This window comes from Narcine bancroftii, chromosome 3, assembly GCF_036971445.1.
Source record: "Narcine bancroftii isolate sNarBan1 chromosome 3, sNarBan1.hap1, whole genome shotgun sequence".
Classification (NCBI taxonomy): domain Eukaryota; kingdom Metazoa; phylum Chordata; class Chondrichthyes; order Torpediniformes; family Narcinidae; genus Narcine; species Narcine bancroftii.
In genome coordinates, this window is record NC_091471.1 from 185,564,402 (window position 1) to 185,590,077 (window position 25,676).

Here is a 25,676-nt window from a genome sequence, read left to right on the forward strand (position 1 = left end):
CATGGTTGTCTACAGAATCACGGCAATGAGAAATTGTACAGGAGTGAGATAGATCCACAAGTTAAGTGGTGCCAGAACAAAAGCTTTGCACTCAATGTTAGTAAAGCTGAGGAACTGGTTATGGACTCAGGAAGGGGAAATCAGAAGAACACAAAGTAGTCCTCTTTGAGGGGTCAGCAATGGAAAAGGTAAAGAACTCCAAATTGCTGGGTGTTAATATCTCTAAAGATCGACCCTGGAGTCTTCATTTTGATGCAATCATGAAGAAGGTTCACCAGCAGCTATATTCGTGAAGAGTTTGAAGTGATTTGGTATGTTACCAAAGACTCTTGTAAATTTCTACAAGCGTACTGTGGAGAGTATTCTGACTGGTTGCATCACTGTCCGGTACAGAGGTGCAAATGCACATGACAGGAGAAAACTCTAGACAATCGTGAACTTGGCCAGCACCATCATGTGCATCAATCATCACTCCATTAATGATATCTAAAAGAGGCAGTGTCTCACAAAAGCAGCCTCTATCCTCAAGAACCCTCATCAGCCAGGCCGTGCCCACCGCACACTGCTACCATCAGGAAGTAAAGGAGCCTGAAGACTAACACCCAGCAGTACAAAAACAGATTCTTCCCCACCACCATCAGATTTCTGACTATAAACTAAACCATAGACACTATCTCACTTTTTTCCTCTTCTTTTGAATTCATTTTTTAAAAATAGTACATTTACAGAAATGTAATTTAAAGCAATTTTTGCACCTGAAATGCACAATAATACTGCTGCAATATACAATAAATTTAGTGGCGTGTTCATGACAATAAATTCAGATTCCCTCCACCTCGCCTCTACCCCTCCATCCCCTCTTTCACCCCTTCTTTTCCCCCCACCCTCTCTCTCAATCCCACTTTCCTTCTTCTCCATCCCCTGCCTCTCCTCCTCCTCTTTCCCTCTCCCCCATTCTTCCTTCCCCTATCCCCTCTCACACCTGCCCACCCACTCTCCCTTCCCCCCCACGTCCCTTCTCCCTCCCCTCCTCTCCATTCTCTGCCTGCCTCCCTCCCCTTCCCCTCTCCCTCCCCCTCTCCCTCCCCCCTCTCCCTCCCCCCCTCTCCCTCCCCCCCTCCCTCCCCCCCTCTCCCTCCCTCCTCCCTCCCCCCCTCCCCCCTCTCCCTCCCCCCCTCTCTCCCTCCCCCTCCCTCCCCTCCCCCCTCCCTCCCCCTCCCTCCCCCCCTCCCTCCCCCTCCCTCCCCCCCTCCCCCTCCCTCCCCCCCTCCCCCTCCCTCCCCCTCCCTCTCCCTCACCTCCCCGCCCTCCTTCCTTCCCCTCACTTCCCATCCCACTACATCCCTGCAACTCCTCCCTCTCCATTTATTCTCCCACCCCTTCAGCTATTCCTTCCCCTTCCTAAACTGCAAACTCCTTTCTCCCACTTCCTTCCCCTCCCATTTTCATCCCTCCCCACCTCCTCCCCTCTCCCTTTTCCTCCCCCTCCCTCTCTCTCTCCCTTCCCCTTACTCCTCTCTCCCTTCCCTGCTCCCCTCCTTCTCCCCATTTCCCTGCCTTCCTTTCCCCTCCCTCTTCCCCTGCTCACTCTTCCTCTCCTGCACATCCCTCCTCCCATCTCCCTTTCCACCCCTAATGTGCCCCTCTCAACCTTCATTCCCCACTCCCCCTCTCTCCTATCTTTCCTCTTCCCTTCCCTTCCCTCCCCCTCTCCTATCTTTCCCCTTCCCTCCCCCTCTCCTATCTTTCCTCTTCCCTACCCCCCTCTCATTTGCTACCCCTCCTCCTTTACTCCCTTCTCTCCCCCTTTCCCCACTTCTATCGCCCTCCCCTTCCCACTCCTCTCCTCCTCCCTTCCAACCCTTTCCCTTCTCTCCCAGAACTTGCTCCCATTTACCCATTCCCTCTCCTGCATCTCCCCTGCCTTTCCTCTGCTCCCTCTCCCTTTATCCCCGTCTCCTTTGTCCCAACCCTTCACTCCACTCCGTTCCACCTCCATACTTCTGCCAGCTCTTTCCTCATCCACCCTCCCCACCCCTCTCCCCTTCTTCCGCCCTCGAGCCTCCACCCGCACCAGTTCCCATCTCTATCCCCTTCCCCCTCCAAGCCCCTGCTACACCACCACCCTCCTTCCTTCACCCACTTCGCTCTATCCTCCCTCCCATCTTCATTTGCCTCCCGGGGAGGGGCCAGGAGCCGAGTCCAGGCCGCGTTTCCTGCCCTGGGGGCGTGCCCAGTGCGCCGGCGAGGGCGGGGAATTTCCAGAAAGGGAGGAAGTGTTGAACGGCCGCGCATGGAGCGCTGAGCAGCGGCTGCCCGTCCATCTCGTCTCCGAGCGCTGGAGAGCCCGCGGTGAGTGGGGCAGCGAGCCCGGGGAGCGAGGGAAGGGGGACGCTGGACGCGATCGAGGGACCGGTGTCCGGGGGATGGGACCTGGGGACCGTGAAGGGGGCTCCCGAGGATCGAGGGAGGGATGGGGCCCGGGGACCGGACCGGGCGGGGGGAGGGGGGAATGGGGGTGCCGCCATCCCGTGTGAACCGCCGGTGTGTGTCATTAACACTGGAGACTCACGGTGAATGGAGGGGTTAAAGTCTCCCAACCCGGACGCAGGGACCCGGCCGGCGTCCCGCTGCCGGATCGCGGGGGGGAGGAGGTTAGGTTGGACCCGGTGGGGAAAGGGGTGTTGAGGTTGGCCCCGGTGGGGGGGGGACGGGGGGGGGGGGACCTGGAGGTGAAAGGACCTGGAAGGGAAAGGACCTGGAAGGGAAAGGACCTGGAAGGGAAAGGGATCGAGGGAGTTGGACCCGCTGGGTAGCGGGTTTTGGACCCACTTGGGAGGGGGCAGGGTGGTTTGTACCTTCGGGTGAGGGGGGTTGAACCCACTGGGGGAGGGGCGCCGAGGGTTGGACCCGTGGAGGAGGGAGTCGGAGGGAAGGTGACTGGAGCTGGAGGGGGTGGGTTTGTTACTGGGAGCCTCCGGTTCCTGGGAAGCCAGGTGTGAATGCTGCAGACATTTCTGGGTGAAGGTGGTTCCTCTACGTGAGACCTTTGCTAGCCCATTAGAGGAGGTCTCATCTATGCTGCACTTGGAGGGATGCAGAAGCTGTGGATGGTGGAAATGGTGGGGTGGTGGAGAGATTGAACTGCTCAGAATCATCCATGGGTCCCAACCCCCAGCATGACCAACCATTTCTATCCATGGGAATATCACATCCCTCCACCAATTCCTTGTTTGCTGGAAGTTATGTTGACTACATTCCAACATGCATTCCCAATACATCATCAATTGGCTGAAGTTGAGGAATGGTGGCAGAAGCTCAGAGCTAATGTACATTTTGTGTAAAAACACAAAATGCTGGAGAAGTTCAGCAGGTCAAACCATGTCCTTCATGTAGCAAAGGTAAAGATACAGAACCGGCATTTCAGGGTTGAGCTTCTCCACCAATTTGTGTTTTTATTTCATCAACGGTGTCTACAGATTTTTGTGATTACTTAGTACATTGTGTGAGTGTCTCCAGGAGACGGGTCAGACTTAACCTGCCAAGTTGACATTGGTCTTGTCATTAGATTGGGTGAGAAGGATTCAGCAGCTTCGTTATTTCCAGGCACTTCCATGATGGGACGATTAAGTGTCTGGTCAGGGGTCTGGCGTCTGCTGTCACAAAATTCAAATTTCAGATTTATTGTCAGAGTGCATGCATGACATCACGTGCAACCCTGAGATTCTTTTTCCTGCGGGTCAGACAGAATTTCTCTATCAGTGATGCAAAAATACTGTACTCAAGAAAATATATATTTACAAAAGAGAGAAATTAAAACAAAAAGTGCAAACAAACTGCAATGCAGAAAACAAGTATTCAATAATAAATTATGTGCAAAGTAAGGATCCTTAAATGAGTGACTGATTGAATTTGTTGTTTAGGAGTGTGATGGTGGAGCTGGTGGTAGGAGTGCCTATTCCTCTTTCCTGACAGCAACAGTGAGAACAGAGTATGTCCTGGGTGGTGTAGAACCTTGATTGCTGCTGCTCTCCATTGCATTCCTGTAGAAGTTCTCAACAATTGGGAGAGTTTTGCCTGTGATGTACTGGGCTGTGTCCATTACCTTTTGCATGGCTTACCACTCACAGGTATTGGTACCCCTCCCCCCCCCCCATACCAAGCCGTGGTGCAGTCGGTCAGCACACTTTCCATGACACATCTGTAGAAATTTTCCAGGGTTTCTGATGTTGTACTGAATCTCAGTTAGAACCATAGAACATTACAGCACAGAAAACTGGCCATTCTGGTCTGTGTTGACCAATGAAACTAGCTAGTCCCACTGACAAGCTCTCATTCCATAACCCTCTAGACCTCTCCACAAACTTCTGAGGAAGTTGAGGCCCTGACATGCTTTCTTCACAATGACATTACTATGTTGGGGCCATGAAAAGGTCCTTCAAAAACATGTTGACCTTTCTGGTGGAGAAGGTCCACTGGCTGGGTGGCTGGCAGGAAGGCAAAGGATTAACAGGCTTATTGAGGATTGGAAGATTGAAAGGTGACCTTAATCAGCAATGAGACTCTGGGTACTTCTGCTGACGGTGGAAGGGGGGTCCATTCAGAATCAGGACTTGTTTGATACGAGATGGGATTACTCTGTTGGCAGAGAGACTGTGTGCACTCTGCCAAGGCATGAGTGTTGGCTCTGTGGGAGCAGGTGGGAATGTGGAGTTGGGAACACGATCAGAAAGCGGATGCAGGCTGGAGGGCAGACTAACCTCCTGTTCTGATCTTGTAACTGGATACGGTGATGGGACAGGGTTCAATCACTTGTTTGCTTGCCAACAGGCCCATACTAATGATCTAGTGATGTCAGTACCAAACCCAGCACTGCAGCTCCTGAAGGGAGGGATTCTGGAGCATCAGTGGGAAAGGAGAGTGCTCAACGTTATTGGCCGGAACGCTTCAGCATATCATGTTTATCTACACATTCCTACATCTGGTGTCTCCTGTAACTTCAGCAGCTGGTGGATTTAAGGCCAGCTTGTTTTGAGTGATGAGTGTCTCCATGCTCTCAAACCAAACTCCTTCACTGCAGTCCTCAAGGGGTGACTGTGCTGACCTGTTGCAGAGCAGACCACCTCGCTGACCCAGACAAGCATGGCTCACATGTGCAGTCCTAGCCTACTCACACCCACAGGGGTTGTATGTCTATGCTGACCCAGACCAGTCCAGGACTTGCTTGGATAACAACTTGGTGGGCATGCACAAGATGGACTGAAGGTCTGTTTCCACACAAAACATGACTGTGAGAGCTGTTCCACAGCTCAATGAGCAGCAGTTGGTCCCTGTCATAATTAAGGGATTGGATCAGTCCCATGCTCTAACATGTCCCTATTTTCATACTGTGCCCCAGCAGGACAGTCCCACCACAGGCTGTGGCACCGTGGTGTTTAGGTTAAAAACCCCAACACCAACCTCAGCACTGCGAAGTCTCATAGTATGAGGTCAATCCTGGCCTCATCTGTCCACAGGGGTGTTGGTGAATGTGTCTGTTGTGTATCCCTGTGGGGGCAACATCCTGGCCCAGGCCCAAAACGCTGGTTATCCTTTACATTCCCAGAGATGTTGTGTAATCTGCTGAGTTTCTCCGGCATGCTCATGTTCAGCGGCATTGAGTGTCCTATGGATACAGACCCCCAAGAATTCAGTAGAATATTAATGATCTTGGTGTAGGAATTTAATGTAATATCTAAGTATGCAGATGGATGGCAAAGTGAGCTGTGAAGGAGACTTCCCGAGGCTGTAGGATGAATCAGAATTTATTGTCATGAACGTGTCATTAAATTTGTTGTTTTGAAGCAGCATTATTATGGTGCAAAGATTGCTCTAAATTACATTTCTGTAAATATACTATTTAAAAAAAAAAATAAACAAATTAGTGCAAAAGAATAGAAAAACAGTGTCTGTGGTTCATTGTATTCAGAAATCTGATAGTGGAACGGAAGAAACTGTTTTTGAACTGTTGAGTATTCATCTTCAGAGTCCTGTACATCCTTCTTGATGGTAGCAGTGAGAAGAGGGCATAGGCTAGGCAGTGAGGGTCCTTAAGAATAGAGGCTGCCTTCTTGAGATACCACCTCTTGTAGATGTCTTTAATGGAGTGAAGACTAATGACCACGATGTTGCTGGCTGAGTTTATAACTCTGTAGTCTTTTCCTGTCCTGTGCATTGGCACCTTTGTGTCAGACAGTGATGCAACCAGTCAGAATTGCTCTCCATGGTACACTTCTCAAAACTTCTAACAAAATATAGCTGCTGGCAAGCCTTCTTCATGATTACATCAACATGAAGTCCCCAGAGTAGATCTTTAGAGATGTTGACACCTTGGAACTTAAAGTTCTTTAATGAAATGAAAGTCTGCAGATGCTATGATTATAGTCAAAGCACAGAGATGCTGCATTCATAGGAGGTAAAGATATATTATCAACATTTTGGGCTTGAGCCTTTCTTCAAGGCAGGTGTCTGTGTTAAAGTGGACCTTTGCTTGTTTGAAAACAAACAACTACAGCTGCATAAGTAGATTTTTAATCACTTTGCAAAACGTTAGAACTCCTTTACGGTAAGAAGCACGGCCATGAGCGGCTGCCTCGTGGCTGACAAGTCATGTATTATACCATCAGACCCCTGGGTTTCTAGAACATTTGAATATACTGCTTCATATCAGTACATTTTCTTTAGAATTCTCTTAATTTGTTAATAAGAGTCATGTCCCTTACCCAATAGTTATAGTCTTTTACTACCTAATCAAATAAGGAGGTTCTTACCAGCTTCAGCTGATAACAAGAAAGGAGAGCATGGTTTTAATTTTTTGAAAATTTAATTTAAACATACAGGCCTTTTGACCCACAAGTCTGTGCCGCCCAATTAACCTACACTCCTGTTGTGTTTCAAATGGTGGGACGAAGCCAGAGCTCCCGGGGAAAGCCCCGGAGGCATGGAGAGAATGTAAAAACTCCTTACAGACAGCGCAGATTCCAATCCCAATCACTAGCATCGTAAAGGCATTGTGCTAACCGTGCTGCCATGCCTTTACAGCACCAGTGTTTGCGACCAGGGTTCAAATCCAGCACAGTCTGTAAGGAGATTGTACGTTCTCCCCGTGTCTGTGTGGGTATTCTCTGGGGGCTCCAGTTTCTTCCCACTGTTCAAAACTTACTTAGGATTTAATTGGACGTAAATGGTCGACATGGGCTTGTGGACTGAAAAGGCCTGCTGCTGTGGTGTATGTCTAAATATAATTTTTTTAAAAATTAACGGAATACAGCCAGCTTCTTTCAGACAACATTTTAAAATTTACATTCTCATATGATAAAAACTCGGGTTAAAAATGGGGGAAAAGGGGAAAGGGTCGAGTGCAGACCAACAGGCAAAATCTGTTAATTGGATATGATAAGAGGAAAGATGAATTGTTTATTGCTCTCTGAAAGGAGAAAGAGGGAAAAGGGAATAGAGAGAGAAAGCTAGAGAAAGGAGACAGGCGGTAGAAAATGGGGGGAGGGGGTGGATGGTTTCTAATGGAAACCAGAGAAGTTTATGTTGATGCCATCTGGTTGAAGGGTGCCCAGATGGAAGATGAGGTATTGTTCCTCCAATTTACAGTGGTCTCCATCTGGCAGTGCATGAGACCATGGACAGACATGTCTGCAAGGCAAAGGGACAGTTAATTGAAATGGGTGGCCACTGGGAGATCTATGCTATTGCAGCAGATAGAGCCAAGTTGCTCAATGAAATGATCTCCCAGTCTGTGCCCAGTTTCCCCGATATAGAAGAGACCACAACAGGAGCACCAGATGCAGTAGACGACCCCTGAAGATCCACAAGTAAAATGTTGCTTCACTTGGAAGGACTTTTTGGGCTATGAATGGTGGTGAGGGAGGAGTTCTGGTTGCAAGTGAAGTATCTCCTGTAGTCACGGGGTAGGGGGCGATTGGTTGGGAGGGAGAAGTGGATGAGGGAGTCACAGAGAAAGCAGTCCTTGCAGAAGGTGGAGAGGGGAATTAATTTATGTCTGGTGGTGGGATCACATATATCTTTACCTCTTTACCCTTTTGATTGCTGACCCCTCATTGTGGACATGTTAGTGTTCTCCTGGTTTCCCTTTCCAGAAGTCCACAATCAGTTCCTTGGTTTTGCTAACGTTGAGTGCAAGGTTGTTGTGTGACACCACTTAACTAGCAGATCTATCTCCCTCCTGTACGCTTCCTCATTGCCCTCTATGATTTTGCTGACAACCTTGGTGTCATTGGCAAATTTGTTGATGGCATTTGAATTGTGCTTTGCCACACAGTATGGATGTAGAGAGAGTGAATCAATGAGCTAAGCACCCATCCTTGAGGTGCACCTGTACTGATTTTCAGTGAAGAAATGTTGTTCCCGATCCGCACTGACTGGTCTTTTGATGAGGAAGTCGAGGATCTAGTTGTGGAGGGAGGTACAGAGGCTCAGGTTTGAAACTTGATGACCAGTAGTGAGGGGATGATGGTGTTGAAACCTGAGCTGCAAATGAAGAAAAGCAGCAGTATTGCTGTTGTCCAGGTGATCCAGGGCTGAGTGGAGAGCCATGAGACTGCATCTTTTATGGAATGATTATAGCATGATTATAGTGGTAGGTGAATTGCGGTAGGTCCAGGTCTGGGTACAGGTTAATTCTGGCCATGAACCAACCTCTTAAAGCATTTCATTACAGTAAATATGAATGCTACTGGGCATTCTGTGGTTGAAAGAGAATGGTGATCCTCCAGTTGATCTGAGCACCACAGCTGATATTGAGGGTAGGTTGCCTGCCAGGCTCGGCTCCTCCAGAGACATTAACCCTTCCTGGCCTGTGTGCAGGTCTCTGTCATGGCACAAAAGTCTGCTCTGATCAGGTCACTGACTGCCACTGGTGGGGTCTTGCTGCGTGCAGTCTACTGCAGATCCTATGTTACAGCTATGATCAAGCCAGAAGAATTTAATTGGTTGAAACATCCTTGCGATGTCCTGAGGTGGCAAAAGGCACTCGAGCAATGCAGTAAATGGACACTAATTTTTCTTGCAGTTGGTCAGCCTGGCTCTATGAGAGATCAGATTCCAAATCGGAATCCGGTTTGTGGACATTAATGTATATCACGGAATTTGTTGTTTTGCCTCTGCCATCTCGAGTACTTCGATGATAGGGATGAAGGCACTCCAATGAATGTTGAGGATGGAGCGGAGACAACGCTGGTGGAAGCGTTCTAGGAGCCGTAGGTGATGCCGGTAGAGGACCCATGATTTGGAGCCGAACAGGAGTGTGGGTATGACAACGGCTCTGTATACGCTTATCTTTGTGAGGTTTTTCAGTTGGTTGTTTTTCCAGACTCTTTTGTGTAGTCTTCCAAAGGCGCTATTTGCCTTGGCGAGTCTGTTGTCTATCTCGTTGTCGATCCTTGCATGTGATGAAATGGTGCAGCCGAGATAAGTAAACTGGTTGACCGTTTTGAGTTTTGTGTGCCCGATGGAGATGTGGAAGACGCTGTTTACATCCGGTACCGCACGGATGGGAGTCTCTTCAATCTGAGGCACCTGCAAGCTCACACCAAGACACAAGAGAAACTTGTCTGTGAACTACTCTTTGCAGACGATGCCGCTTTAGCTGCCCATTCAGAGCCAGCTCTTCAGCGCTTGTTGTCCTGTTTTGCGGAAACTGCCAAAATGTTTGGCCTGGAAGTCAGCCTGAAGAAAACTGAGGTCCTCCATCAGCCAGCTCCCCACCATGACTACCAGCGCCCCCACATCTCCATCGGGCACACAAAACTCAAAACGATCAACCAGTTTACCTATCTCGGCTGCACCATTTCATCAGATGCAAGGATCGACAACGAGATAGACAACAGACTCGCCAAGGCAAATAGCGCCTTTATAAGACTACACAAAAGAGTCTGGAAAAACAACCAACTGAAAAACCCCACAAAGATAAGCGTATACAGAGCCGTTGTCATACCCACACTCCTGTTCGGCTCCGAATCATGGGTCCTCTACCGGCATCACCTACGGCTCCTAGAACGCTTCCACCAGCGTTGTCTCCGCTCCATCCTCAACATTCATTGGAGTGCCTTCATCCCTATCATCGAAGTACTCGAGATGGCAGAGGCTGACAGCATCGAGTCCACGCTGCTGAAGATCCAGCTGCGCTGGGTGGGTCACGTCTCCAGAATGGAGGACCATCGCCTTCCCAAGATCGTGTTATATGGCGAGTTCTCCACTGGCCACCGTGACAGAGGTGCACCAAAGAAGAGGTACAAGGACTGCCTAAAGAAATCTCTTGGTGCCTGCCACATTGACCACTGCCAGTGGGCTGATATCGCCTCAAACCGTACATCTTGGCGCCTCACAGTTCGGCGCGCAGCAACCTTCTTTGAAGAAGACCGCAGAGCCCACCTCACTGACAAAAGACAAAGGAGGAAAAACCCAACACCCAACCCCAACCAACCAATTTTCCCCTGCAACCGTGTCTGCCTGTCCCGCATCGGACTTGTCAGCCACAAACAAGCCTGCAACTGACATGGACATTTACCCCCTCCATAAATCTTCGTCCGCGAAGCCAAGCCAAAGAAAGAAAAGATTGTGTATTACAGTTGTAAAAAAAATTTTTCAATAAATTGAATTTATGTAAATACACTATTTAAAAATAAATTAGTGCAAAAGAAGAGGGAAAAATAGTGTGATAGCATGTGGTTCATTGTCCATTCAGAAATCTGATGGCAGAGGAGAAGAAGCTGTTTTTGTACTGTTGGGTGTTCTTCATGCTCATGTACCTCCTGATGGTAGCAGTGTGAAGAGGACATGGCCTGGGTGGTGAGGGACCTTGAGGATAGAACACTACAGCACAGTACAGGCCCTTCAGTCCTCGATGTTGTGCCAACCCATATATTCCTGGGAAAAAAGTACTAAACCCTCTCTATCTTCTATTTTTCTTCTATCCATGTGCTTGTCTAAGAGTCTCTTAAATGCCCCTAATATTTTAACCTCCACCACCATCCCTGGCAAGGCATTCCAGGCACCCACAACTCTCTGCATTTATTTTTATATATATAAAAAAGTTTACCCCTGATGTCTCCCTTAAACTTCCCTCCCTTCACTTTGGACAGATGTCCTCTGGTGTTTGCTATTCCTGCTCAGGGAAACAGACACTGGCTATCTATGCTCTCATAATCTTGTAGACCTCCATAAGTCTCCTCTCATTCTTTTACATTCCAAAGAGAAAAGTCCCAGCTCTGCTAACCTTGCCTCATAAGACTTATTTTCCAATCCAGATAACATCCTGGTAAATCTCCCTCTGCACTCTCTCCATAGCTTCCATATCCTTCCTATAATGAGGTGACCAGAACTGAACACAATTCTCTACAAATCTCTGGTAAGACCACATTTAGAGTTGCAACATGACCTCTCTACTCTTGAACTCAATCCCCCATTTATGAATCCCAGCATCCCATAGGCCTTCTTAACTATCCTATCAATCTCTGCAAAGACCTTGAGAGATGTATGGATTTGGACCCCAGAGTCCTACTGTTCATCCACACTCTTAAGTAACCAACCATTAACCCTGTATTCAGCCTTTTGGTTTATCCTTTCAAAATGCATCACCTCACACCTATACAGATTGATCTCCATCTGCCACTTCTCCACCCAACTCTGCATCCTGTCTATATCCTCTTGTAACCTTCGACTACCTTCAGCTCCAACCATAACTCTTCCAATCTTTGTATCATCTGCAAAAATTACTGACCCATCCTTCCTTCTCTTTATCCAGGTCCATTTATAAAAATCAGAAAGAGTAGGGGTCCCAGAACAGAGGCTGCTTTCTTGAGACACCACCTCATGCATATGTCTTTAATGGAGGGAAGACAAATGGTCACAATGGCGCTGGCCTAGTTCACAACTCTCTGTAGCCTTTTCTTGTCTGTGCATTAGTAGATAGTGCATTAGTAGTCGGTGCATTAGTAGATAACAGATAGTGATGCATCCAGTCTGAATGCTCGCCACATAAAAATTTGCAGGAGATTTTGGTGATGTACCAGATTTCAAACTCCCAGCAAAATATAGCTGCTGCTGAGTCTCCTTCATGATTGCATTGACATGGAATGTCAAGGATAGCTTTCAGAGATGTTCATATCCAGGAATTTGACGTTCTTTACCCTTTCCTCTGCCAATCCCTTGAAGAGAGCTGATTTTTGTCTTTAAATCCTCACCTGTCCTTGTATTGACATTGTACAGGTGCTGTCGTAGTCTTGATAAATCATTTATTTTGTGGTAACGGTGATTTATTTTGCTTTTTCAGGCTGATAATGGCAGAAGAGGCTAACTATCGCATGACCACTGTAAGTAGCAAAGATCCAAATGTTCTAAAAATTATCTAATCGTATCAAGGGGATGAACTAGCCTTTAAATCATTTTCCGTCCTCCAGTCAAATTATTAATCTTTAATGGATCTTTACAAGCAATGAGATTTTAGAATTAAATACGTTTCTGGAGTTCCATCGCCATCATTTCTCGCAGACATAGTTAAACCGAGGGTGGACATCCAGAGTAAAGGAGTGTCATGGATGGGCAAAGCAACCAGAGGAAAAGGTGGCTTATTTCTCCGCAGAGAGGGGCTGCCTGATCTTGGGACGCTGCCTGATGTTCAAAATATTTATTATCTACTTGCCTTTTGTGTTCATTGTCTCTTTTTAATTCCATTTAAATGTATCATATTGTAGTCTTTTAGACCAGCCATTCTCAACTTAGTTTTAGACATGGCCCACTTAGGATATTGCTTAAAGTTTATGGGCCCCCTTCCCTGTGAAGCAGTTGCTTAGTTGGTTTCTTCCATACTTCTCTCTTACCGACTACATAAAAGATGTTTTATGATTTCAGTCTGTAACCACTCCCCCCACCCTTTAAATGTATTGTGGCTCCTGTTTAAAATGGCTGTTTTAGGAAAGGCATGAGGCTGTTCTTCCCAACGAGCCTTTCCAACCATTCCATCATGGCTGATTTACTTTCCTTATCAGCCCCATTCTCTGCCTTCTTCCCATAACCCTCAATTTCCTTCCTAATCTAGAATGTATCTACCTCTTTCTTAAATATCCCCAATTACTTGGCCTTCACAACCATTCGCTGTAAAAACTTCCAGAAATTCACCACCCTCTGGTTAAAGAAATTCCTTCTCATCTCTGTTCTAAAGGGACAGTTCTGTATTCTGAGGGTGTGCCCTCATCCTCTCCACATACACCCTATCCAGGCTTTTCAGTATTCAATTGGTTTCAATGTAATCGAGCCTCATTCTTCTATGCAAGTCCAGACCCAGAGCCATCAAACATTCTTCATGTTAACCCTTTCATTCCAGGGATCATTCTCGTGAACTTTCTTTGGACCCACTCCCATACCAACACCTTCTTCAACACCTTAGTTAGGGAGCCCAAAACTGCTCAAAATACGCCACAGGCAACGCCAAGGAATGGCATTTGCGGGCATTGTCCCCCAAATGAGTTATTGTGCCCCTCCCCCACTCACAGCACAAGTGTCACTAGCGTCCACACAATATAAGCATGCACGTTTGTCTGTTATGTTGGAGGGAAGAGGAAGGTTGACAGCAGCGCACGGATGAGGTTCATGGCAGGTGACACCTGCCTCACCCCCCACCTGCTGAGTGAGTCTTTGAACATCAGTTTATTCTCCACCATACGCCCCCACCCCCCCCCCCGCCACCCCACAGTTACCCTAATGTCCCTAATTAGACTTGTTCTCTTGTTCTGACGACGACTCTGGAGTACGTAAGTTTTAATAAAGTACCTATTCGGCTGCATCTGTACATTGGGTTCAAGGTCAAAGGTTGTTTTTATTGTAATCTAACAAAATATTAAAAGTATAATCCAAGTGATATAGTTAAACTTTTGACTGCCCCTAATATAAGAAAAAGCTCCTTCAGAGACACAGTATCTTTGAATTTTCCTCCAGTGCTCCTGCAACCTGTGCATCTGGCATACACTTTGGTTAAACCATCTGCAACCCGAACACTAGATCCAGATCTCCGATACAATCAGGAAATATTCAGTGCCCGAAGCCCTTCGAGAGCCCACTTTCCCTTAGCTCCCTCTCGAATCCCGGTTCCAATACCTGATTCCCATAAGCCAGTCACCAGCAGCCCGCTGCCTGTGTGGGTCCTTCAGCTGATGAGCCCCTCGCTCATCCGTTGCCTTGTTTACCTTCCTGTAGGGTCATCTACTCCTCAATGGGGGATGATTCTCCCTGTTTCTAATGCCCTGTGTCAGTGCGCTGCCCCTCTGGAGTCTGCAACCCTTCATGGTATGCTGCCCAGCAAAAGGCATCACTATCTTGGGCACAGACCTCCGTTATTACAGGATTTAAAAAAAAAACACACCACCACCGGCTCCTTTAACATGCTGCTTGAAGTCTGTATGGAGTTGTTGGCATTGGGACCAGGTGGTAGGAGCAGCACGGTGTCTCCGCTCCCCACTTTCCTGGGTCTGCTCCAGCGGCAGCATTGCCATTACAGAAACTCCGGCAGAGCATCATTATACAATGTATATGACTATAAACTCGTTATCATTAAGTGGAATGTAAAATTAAGGAAGCAAGTGCAGGCTTGAGGGAAGGAGAGAGGAGTGGGGAAGTAATTGGAGAGCTCTTTCTGAAGCAGCAGGGGCTGGGGGCTCCATTTGCCAGTGGTCCTCAATCATGCTAAATTGACAAGGAAGCTTGCCTACCTGTGTGAATTCTTGAGATGTAAGGTCAGCGTGGATTCTCCTTGCTCACTGACAGGCCAAGTGCACTGAGCCCCATTCCTGGTGGGTTTGGGAATGCAACTCTCTTCTACCAGTGATATTTGCTGACATGGAAATTGGTGACTGGGCGAAAGCATCAGGCTCATTCCTCTGTGTCTCACCTGGCCTGTTGGGGTCACTCTCCATGTCTGAATGGAATTGACCAACTGCGAACCAGAGGAGGACATGGCCACAGGTAAGAAAGGTGGACATGTAATCGTTTTGGATGGAGATGAGAAGTAATAATGGGAAGAAGATTGTAGGGATGGGAGAGAAGTCACTGACGGTAACCACATGATATGAGCATTAGTGGGAACTTCTCAAAGGGGTGATGATTTGGAGGGAAATGCTACATATGAGGAGGGTTTTGGATAATTTCTCAGCGTGTACTGCAGTCAACCAGAGCTGCTTGTGCCACAAGACAGGACCTCAGAGTGAAGGTCCTCTGGGATGCAGTGATCATAATGTGACTGAATTTTACATTCAGTTTGAGGGAGTGGTTCCAGGATTGGGGGGGGAGGGGAGTGGGTCCAGGATGAGGGGGCAGAGTTGATCCAGGATGGGGGCGGGGTGTGGCGAGTAGGTTCAAGGTTAGTCTTTTATGGTGGCATGAATGCTGCCTGACCTGCTGAATCCCCCTCCAATTTAAGTGGAGATTCAGTGGCAGAGATTTTGCGAATTACACAGGATACATTTTGATAAATAAGATCCAAGGGAATTACCCACATTCCTGAAAAAAGTTAAATATTAAACAAAACTCAAGAAAAAACATTTAATTACACAAAGGCTAATGTCTGGTCAGAGGTAATATGACAGATCAAGGAACAATTGAAGGATTAGAGTGGAAGTGAGATAGAAGTAGCTGGAAATATAAATACAGTGGAGGAGGAGTCACATGAAGGAGGATGGAGTAGTGGCCGGTAGGGAAATACCAGCCCTCTCCAGAAAAGAAGAAATAAAGTGAAGAAAATACAAAGTTCAAGAAATACAAAATATAACAAATAAAAGATAAAGTTGTAGAGAAAAGAAAGGAAATGGCACCAAAGAAGGAAAAAGTAAAAACAATGGGGAAAAAAAGAAAAGATGCCAGAAGAGAAATGAGAAGCCCTTACCTGCATAAAGAAACAGGGAGCCGTTGTGGAGAAGAGATCCCATTCTCCGAGGTTGGTGACGACCCCGCAGAGTTGCGACCCTCCCAACCACTGGACTGTAAGAATGGCTCTCAGAGCCAAACAAAAGTGCGCAGCTGCACATGAACGAAGTGTCACGCATGTGCAGTGCGCTCACTTAGGAAAAAGAGAACACCAACGGGAGGGGGGCCCAGCTGAGGACCGAGCAAACACAACGTGACCAGCTGAGGGATGCCCGACACCAGGACTCTCAGCTTGAAGAAGAGGAAACCGACAGGAAAGGGAGTGAAAAGAAAGAAGAGCAGCAGCTGGAGGCCCAACAAATGAGTAGCCCAGAAGAAGAGGACCAACAGCAAGAAGCCAAGCAAGAAGAAGCCCAGCAAAGTGAGACAAGCAACTCATCAGGAAAGTCAGAAGAGATACAGATATAAAGAAGAGAAAAAGAAGACACAAACACAGGTACAGAGACAGAAGATGAGGAAGAAGAAGACCAAGATCTGCACAGAGAAATAGAAGGTAAAACAGATGGACTGAATACAGATAAAGTTTTTTTTTCAAGAACAAATGAGAGCATTAAAAGAATGGTTGTCATTAGAATCTAGTGAAATGAAAAGAAAAATGAAAAGAACAGAAGAAAAAGTGAATAGATTAGAACTGGTCATGAGAGAAATAGGGAAAGGAGTAGAAAATGTGGAAGAACGAGAAACGGCTGTAGAAATGGAAGTAAACGACTTAAGAAGAAAATTGGAAGAAAGTGATAAAAAAGTTCGAGTCGCAAGAGTTGTTAGCTCAGAAAATTGGTATGTTGTAAAATTATAGTAGGCAAAACAACATAAAAATAGTGGGCCTTGAAGGAGGGTGAAGAAGGCACAGACATGAAGGAATTTATAAAAGGATGGATCCCGAAGGTCCTGGGAATGACAGAAATACAGGAAGGAATGGAAATAGAAAGGGCACACAGAACACTAGCTCCGAAACCACAGACACATCAAAAACCAAGATGCGTTTTAGTAAAATTTTTGAGATGTACAACAAGAGAAAATATACTGGAGAGGGCAAGGAATAAAATTAGAGAAGACAATAAACCATTGGAATACAAAGGTCAAAAAAATATTTTTTACCCAAACATGAGTTTTGAACTCTTAAAGAAGAGGAAGGAGTTTAATACAGCAAAATCGATCCTATGGAAAAAAGGTTATAAATTTATATTAAGACATCCAGCTGTGCTTAAAATATTTATCCCTGGGGTGCAAAACAGACTGTTCTCGGATCCGGAGGAAGCACAAGAATTTGCAGAACGCCTGCAGGACAGAAGGAGAGATGAAGAGTTGTAACAAGAATGAAGAAAGGCGATTAAAATATATATAAAGATGTAAAAAATAATGTATATGTAAAGAACTAAGAAGGGAAGAAAGGAAGTAAGGGGAAAAAATAGTGGGTGAACTTTGTTATATGTGTAAAATAAAAAAAATAAAAAAAGTATTTTCTGGCGGGGTTTGGTTGGGAGAGAATAACCATCACTGCGAAATCAGTTGATGTTTGCGAGTGGGTTCACAATCCAAATGGAGAGGGGAGTCATGGTTGCCCAGCAAGGGATAAGGGGCAACTCAGAGAGGGGGGGGGGGACATTGGGGCTAAGGGAATATTGGATGTGGGAGTTGTTGAAGTATTTTATGTTTTAAATGTGTTGTCATACATTGAGTTTAAAAAGGGAAAACAGATGAAAATGGGGAAAAGGGGGATGGTGGTGGTGAGGAAGTGGAAATGAAGTGTAAACAGGATATGAGATGGCCATGTTGAACTATATGACTATAAATATTAATGGAATACATAACTAAATTAAACTAAAGAGGCTATTAAATTTACTGAAAAAATAAAAAATAGACATAGCATTTGTGCAGAAAACGCATCTAACTGAAGTGGAACATAATAAATTAAAGAGAGTCTGGGTAGGGCACATAGCGGCAGCATCATATAATTCAAAAGCTTGGGGTGTAGCTTTTTTAATTAATAAAAATGTACCAATCAAAATAGAGGAGGAAATAATAGATCCAGCAGAGAGGTATGTAATGATAAAGTGTCAGATATATTCAGAATTTTGGAATTTGCTCAATATATATGCACCTAATGAGGAGGATCAAAAGTTTATGCAGGATATTTTTATGAAGATTGTAGATACGCAAGGGGATTTTAACCTTAATTTGGATCCATTGTTGGATAAAACTGGACAAAGGGCTAGCAAAAAGAATAAAGAGGCCAAATTTATGGTTAAATCAATGCAGAAAATGAAACTTATGGATATATGGAGGAGGCAGCACCCAAGAGAGAAGGAATATTCATATTATTCAAGTAGGCATAAAACATACTCAAGGATTGATATGTTTTTGTTGTCAGCCCATATTCAAGGGTGAGTTAGGAAAACTGAATATAAAGCTAGATTACTATCTGATCATTCACCCTGTTCTTAGCAACAGAACTGGAGGACATCCCACCAAGAACATATAGATGGAGGTTAAACTCCATGCTACTTAAAAGACAGAAATTTAGAGAGTTTATTGAACGCGAAATTAAAACGTACTTTGAAATAAATACGGAATCAGTGAAAGACAAATTTATATTATGGGATACAATGAAAGCCTTCATCAGATGGCAGATAATAAGTTGTGTAACTAAGTTGAAAAAGGACTACAATCGGGAAATAGAACAGTTGGAAAGGGAGATAGTAAGTATAGAAAAGGAACTAGCAAAAAGGGATGATGTAACAAAAAGAGAATTGGCGGACAAAAAAAAAACGAAACATTACAAATTTGTAAGGTAGAGAAGAACATAATGAAAATAAAGCAAAAGTATTATGAACTAGGAGAAAAAACACACAAAATATTAGCCTGGCAACTTAAAACAGAACAAGCTAAAACAATTGTATTAGCATCAACGAAAAAGGACAAACAAATTACATATAATCCAATGGAGATTAATGAGAACTTTAAGGAATTTTATAAACAATTATACTAAACTAAGAACGAGGGAAAGATGATAAAATAGAAGAGTTTTTAGCTAAAATTGCACTGCCGAAATTGCAAGAAGAGGAACTAAACAAACTGATAAGACCATTTGAAATAGAGGAAGTACAGGATATATTAAAAAAGCTGCCAAACAATAAAACACCAGGAGAGGATGGATTGCCAATAGAATTCTATAAAACAGCTAAAGAGTTATTAATTCCTCCTCTCCTGGAAGTAATGAACCAGATAGAAGAAACACAAAACTTGCCAGATTCATGTAAGACAGCAATAATTACAGTAATGCCAAAGACGGGGAAGGATCCACTAACACCAGCATCATATAGACCAATATCTCAACTTAATTCAGATTATAAGATAATAGCAAAATTATTAGCAAACAGATTGGCCAACTGTGTACCAAAAATAGTAAAACAAGATCAAACTGGATTTATTAAGAAAAGACAAACAGCGGATAATGTCTGTAAATTTATTAATTTAATTTATGAAGTTCAAGGAAATAAGATGCAACAGTGGCTATTGCTTTAGACGCAGAAATAGCCTTTGACAGGATAGAATGAAATTATTTATTCAAAGTATTACAGAGGTTCAATCTACCAGAAAAATATATTAATTGGATTAAAGCATTCTTTGGCTTGGCTTCGCGGATGAAGATTTATGGAGGGGTAATGTCCACGTCAGCTGCAGGCTCGTTTGTGGCTGACAAGTCCGATGCAGGACAGGCAGACACCGTTGCAGCGGTTGCAAGGGAAAATTGGTTGGTTGGGGTTGGGTGTTGGGTTTTTCCTCCTTCGTCTTTTGTCAGTGAGGTGGGCTCTGCCGTCTTCAAAGGAGGTTGCTGCCCGCCGAACTGTGAGGCACCAAGATGCATGGTTTAAGGCGCTATCAGCCCACTGGCGGTGGTCATAATGGACAATTGGCGAAGGTAACAGTAAATGGATATGTATCGAACCAATTTGAATTAAGTAGGTCAACTAGGGAGGGATGTCCATTAACTCCCTCACTGTTCACTTTAGCAATAGAACCATTGGCAGAACTGATAAGAACAGAAAATAAAATAAAAGAGATAAAAATAAAGGAGAAGGAGTATAAAATCAGTTTATTTGCAGATGATGTCATAGTATACTTCACAAATCCAGAAATATCAATAAAAGAATTACATAAGAAATTGAAGGAGTATGGAGAAATATCGGGGTTCAAGATCAACGCAAATAAAAGTGGTGATGCCAATGAGTAATGCGGATTATACAGAATTTAAAAAGAATCACCATTTAAATGGCAAACACAAGCAATCCAATACCTAGGTATTAGGTTAGATAATAATTGAAGCCGCTTATACAAATTAAATTATCAGCCACTAATAAAGATATTGCAGGAAGACTTAGAACATTGGAAAGAATTACTGCTAATGTTGATAGGGAGGGTAAATTGCATTAAAATGAATGTCTTCCCAAGGATACAATACTTATTTCAATCATTACCAATTCCCTTAACAGAGAAATTCTTTAATGAACTAAGAGAATAATAAGGAAATTTTTGTGGAAAGGAGGGAAACTGAGGGTAGCATTAGATAAATTAACAGAGAGGTACAACTAAGATGGTTTGCAGTTACCAAACTTTAAAAATTATTATAGAGTACCACAATTAAAGTAGTTATCAGATTTTTATCAGACAAGGGAAAAACCAGACTGGACTAAGATAGATAGACTAAAATAGGGGAGAGGGTACCAGAACATATACTTTATAAGTGGGATGAAAAGCTGGTGCGAAATAAAAGCTCACCAGTATTGCATCATTTACTCAATATATGGAAGAAGATTCACTTAGAAAGGAAAAAAAAAACAAATTACCAAAATTATTATTGACACAAAATCAGCTAATCCCTTTTACAATAGATAACCTTTCCTTTAGAGAATGGGAGAGAAAAGGAATTAAAAGAACAGAAAATTGTTTTTTGGGAAATAATTTATTAACATTTGAACAATTGAAGTACAAATATGGAATAACTCATGGTACAATATTTGCATATCATCAACTGAAAGCTTACTTAAAGGATAAGTTGGGAAACAGACTGAGATTACCAGAAGGAAGCAGTTTTGAATATGTGATTAAAGACACAATGATAATTAAAAGATTTATAATGAACATGTACATCAAGCTGCAAGATAAGGAAAATGATGAAATAAGCTATAAACCCAAACAAAAGTGGGAAAAGGATTTAAACATAAAGATAAAAAATGAAACATGGGAAAAGTTATGTCTGGAACTATGAAGAATATAATAAACACAAGGTTACACATGATACAGTATAATTGGTTACACAGGTTATATATCATGCCCCAAAAGTTTAAAAATGGGATCCAACAGTATCAGATAGATGTTTTCGCTGTAAGAAGGAAATGGGAACAACAGTACATGCAATTTTGGCATGTGAAAAAGTTTTGGGAAGATTTAAATCAGATATTAAGTAAAATCACAAAAAAAACATACCAAAAAATCCAGAGATCTTCCTTCTAAGTAATATAAGAAGTAAGGAATTAGGCCTCAAACTGGATGAAGCACAAAAAAGATTTATTATGATACCCTTAGCAGTACCAAAAAATGTATAATGTCAACTTGGAAAATGGAAGAGAGCCTGAGAATACAGCAATGGTACATGGAAATGAATAAATGTATTCCATTGGAAAAAATAATATATAATTTAAAAAATAAAGTCACATTATTTGAACAAATTTGGGAACCGTACATGGAACATAACAGAGAGGGCCTACCGTGGACCTCCACCCCCTAAAATGATAGAATGAGAAGAAGACAAAATGAACTGACCCAGTGTGTAAAAGTAGATGACACATTATTCTTGTTTATTTTTCAATGTGTGATGACATTGTTTAATGGTTTTATTGTATTGTATATGTTGAATGTTTATTGGTTTTGGAGGTGGGTGGGAAGGGAGGAGGGAAGGTGGGGGGGGGAGGAATAAAAGGGGAGAAAATGCCACTCTGTATATTTAAGAGGGAAATGTTTGTATGTATTTTGGTTGATAAGGTTCACAGTGTGAAAAATAAAAAATTATTTAAAAAAAATATATAAATACAGTGCAAGTTGCGAGTGAATGTTTAAAATGTTAAATGTTAATCAGGTGCATATACAGGTGTGGAGATGATGAGAAAGTGAGTCTGAGGAACTCAATAGAAATCAGATGGCAGATGAATTAAACAGGAATTCTGCCTGTCTTCACCAAAGGGGACACAGGCAACTTCCCAGAATTTGATGCAAATCAGGGACTGGGAAGAGCTCACGAAAATCTCAGTCCCTTGGGCAGTGAGGCTGAAGCTTCCTGGAGCTGTGGCTGATGTGTCTGCCTCGTGCTGGGCCTTCATTCTAAGATCTGAGTGATGTAACTGAGGCTCCAGAATGCCTGAGATTTGAGAAAGATTTGTTTAAATGGGCGAATGGTTCAGAAAGGGAGGGAGATAGAAGGGTCAGGTGGGTTAGCTGATGGGCTGGCTGCTGGAAAATATTGGAAGTGATCAAAATAAAGCACTAATGCTAGAAAATAAAAACAGGGGGCCACCCACTCCCATTATTCCAGGTGATCAACTCCTCTTCATTTCTCTATCCCTGTCCACTCCTCAATCTATCAAATATTTATCCACCTCCACTTTAAATATGATATTCCATCCCCCGCTGAGGGTGAGAATTCCATAGATTCTCCTTCCCCCCCCCCCCCCGCCAGTGAGAACCTACTATACACCTCAGGATAAACAACAGCCCCTTATCTTGGAATTATGTCTGCTTGTTCAAGACTCTCCTTTGTTTCAAAGTTCAAAGCACCCAACCTCTAGCCTTTCAAGTCCCCTTTGCATCTTGTGTTTGAGTAAGGTCACCCTCAATCTTCTAAACTCCAAAGGTAAGACTGACACTGTCCAGCTTCACTTGATAGGACACCTCTCATCCCAGGAGTTAGCCTGGTAAATCTCTGTTGAGTGATTTGTGTAGGTGTTAAAGGGTCTGTCTTGTCAGTTCAATTGCCCTTTTCATGTTGTATAACCGGTAAATTGGCGGTTCAACAAAACAATTCAAAATAGCATTTTTGCCTTTCACACTGGACCAATGTTAACTGGTTCTCTGCCCCCTTTCACACTCACCACCCAGCATCCGAGACCAAAGGGGTGTCTATCCTCCAGCGGTAATGTCCTGCGTTCGCCCGTCTCTTTCACATTGGGCTAACTGGTACGCCAATTCAAAACGAATCAGCAATAATGCACCCTCCCTAGGCGGTTCATCCCCGGGGCAATCTGATGCCAATGTGTTGGTTCACGAGTGTTCACACTGGCACATTGACAGGTAGATTGGCAGTTAATTACTGAGTTAAAGTGCCAGTGTGAATGGGGCTATAGAGTGGCAGAGCATAGAGATCTGTGCTGGGCCTATACTTGGTACAGAATGGAAAAACGCACCTCAGGCATTGTTGCCAAATCTGCTAATGACACGACATAAGTAGGGAAATAACAAAAACTAGTGTTGGAAACACTCAGTAGGTCAGGCGGCATACGTAGAGAGAAACTGTCAATGTTTCACCAGGACAGAGAAAAAGAAACCAATTCAGCAAAGTAAATTGAGAGGAATGCATAAGGAGGCAGTGGAGGAAGATTGGTGAGGCATCGATGGGGTGGACAAGCAGCACCTTTTTTCCAGGGCAGCAATAGCAAATACCGGAGGAGATCAGTTTAAGGTGAAGGGGGGGAATGTTTAGGGGAGACATCAGGGGTAAGATTTTTTTTTACACAGAGAGTAGTGGATGCTATGAATGCATTGCTAGGGGTGGTGGTAGAAGCAGGATAATTAAAAGACTCTTGGGCACATAATTGCAAGAAAATAGAGGATATGGGTGTGAGGTAGGGAAGGTTTAGATTGTTGAGTAGGTTTCTATCAGTTAGCACAACATGATGGGCCGAAGAGCTTGTACTGTGCTGAAATGACCTATGGTCAGGTGGAGATGAAGAAGGTGTAAGCAGTTAGTGGAGAAGATTAATTTTATTTTGATAACTTTATTTATTGCACTATGAACCATATCAACAAAAATATGTACAAATGTTTATCATTAAATATACACAGTGACATTTTCCTTCATTTCTCCCCCTACCCTCCCTCCCCCCTTCCCACCTCCCTCCAAAACCAATAAATATTAAACATAAAATACAAGAAAACTACATCTTCACACAAAAGAAAAACAAATAAGAAAGTCGTGTTATCTACTTTTATACATTAAATCTGATTGTTTATCTTCTTATCACTTTAGGAGATGGAGATCCAAGGGTGGCATTTTCTGTCATATTTCATATATGGTTCCCAAATTTGTTAGAACAATGAATATTCGTATTTTAAATTATACGTAATTTTTTCTAATGGAATACACTTATTCATTTCCATGTATCATTGTTGTATTTTTAGGTTCTCTTCCATTTTCCAGGTTGTCATTATACATTTTTTTGCTACTGCTAGGGCTGTCATAATGAATCTTTTTTGGGCTCTATCCAATTTGAGACCTAGTTCTTTACCTCTTATTTAAAAGAAAAATTTCTGGATTTTTTGTTATGTTGTTTTTTATGATTTTGCTTAATATCTGACTTGGCTCTTCCCAGAAAGTATTCACTTTTATGCGTGCCCATATTGCGAGTATTGTTGTTCCAATTTCTTGTTTACCGTGAAAGAATCTATCCGATATCGTTGGGTCCCACTCTTAATTTCTGAGGGGTGACCAATTATATTGTATCATACATACCCTTGTGTTTATTGTGTTCTTCATAGTTGCAGAACATAGCTCTTCCCACGTTCCGTTCTTTATTTTTATGTTTAAATCTTTTTCCCAGCTTTGTTTGTTATAATTTTTTAATTATCATTAGTAACATATTCAAAGCTTCTTCCTTCTGGTAGTCTCAAGCTGCTTCCCAATTTGACCTTTAAATAAGCTTTCAATTGATGGTATACAAACATTCCGTATTTGCCCCTCAACTGTTCAAATGTTAATGACTAGTCTGGTTGAGGAATGGAAAGTCTGAGGTGGTAGCAGGAGAAGATCGGTCAGGTGCAGAAAGGCATTGTAAAATTGTCCATGGGGTGGGAGAAATGGTGAAGAAGGAGATTACTGGGACGTGGAGAGGGTGAAGAAACGTGCAGGGGATTTGGGTGTTGATAATTCCCCATAACTCGTACGTAGGGCCATGGAGTAATTAGTTAAGACAAATGTGGGTCCATTACAATCAGAGACAGATGAATTGATCATGGGGAACAAGGACATGGCAAACCAATTGAATAACTACCTTAGTTCTGCCTTCACTATGAAAAACATAAATAATCTTCAGGAAATAATAGGGGACCGAAGATCTAATGTGAGGGAAGGATTGAAGGAAATAAATGCAAGTCGAGAGGTTGTGTTAGGTAAATTGAAGGGATTAAAGGCAGATAAATCCCCAGGGCCACTCAAGAGGATGCTTAATAGTAGATGTTTTAGTGATAATTTTTCAAAACTCTTTAGATTCTGGATTAGTTCCTGAGGATTGGAGGGTGGCAAACGTAACCTCACTTGTTAAGAAGGGAGGGAGAGCGAAAATGGGAAACGATAGACCAATTAACCTGACATCGGTAGTGGGGAAAATGCTAGAATCAGTTATTAAAGATGCGATTGCAGCACA

At 43.7% G+C, this 25,676-nt stretch overlaps 1 protein-coding gene across 1 annotated transcript in view; it reads left to right on the forward strand.

The window, feature by feature from the left end:
* The first annotated feature begins 2,023 nt into the window (after positions 1-2,023).
* The window catches only part of LOC138757927 (nuclear factor NF-kappa-B p105 subunit-like), a 79,805-nt gene continuing 56,152 nt past the window's right edge, over positions 2,024-25,676 (forward strand). Inside the window, exons 1-2 of the mRNA XM_069926074.1 lie at positions 2,024-2,352; positions 12,344-12,383. Coding sequence (XP_069782175.1) covers positions 12,351-12,383 — 33 coding nt within the window. The 5' untranslated portion in view covers positions 2,024-2,352; positions 12,344-12,350. The remainder of the gene's footprint in view (positions 2,353-12,343; positions 12,384-25,676) is intronic.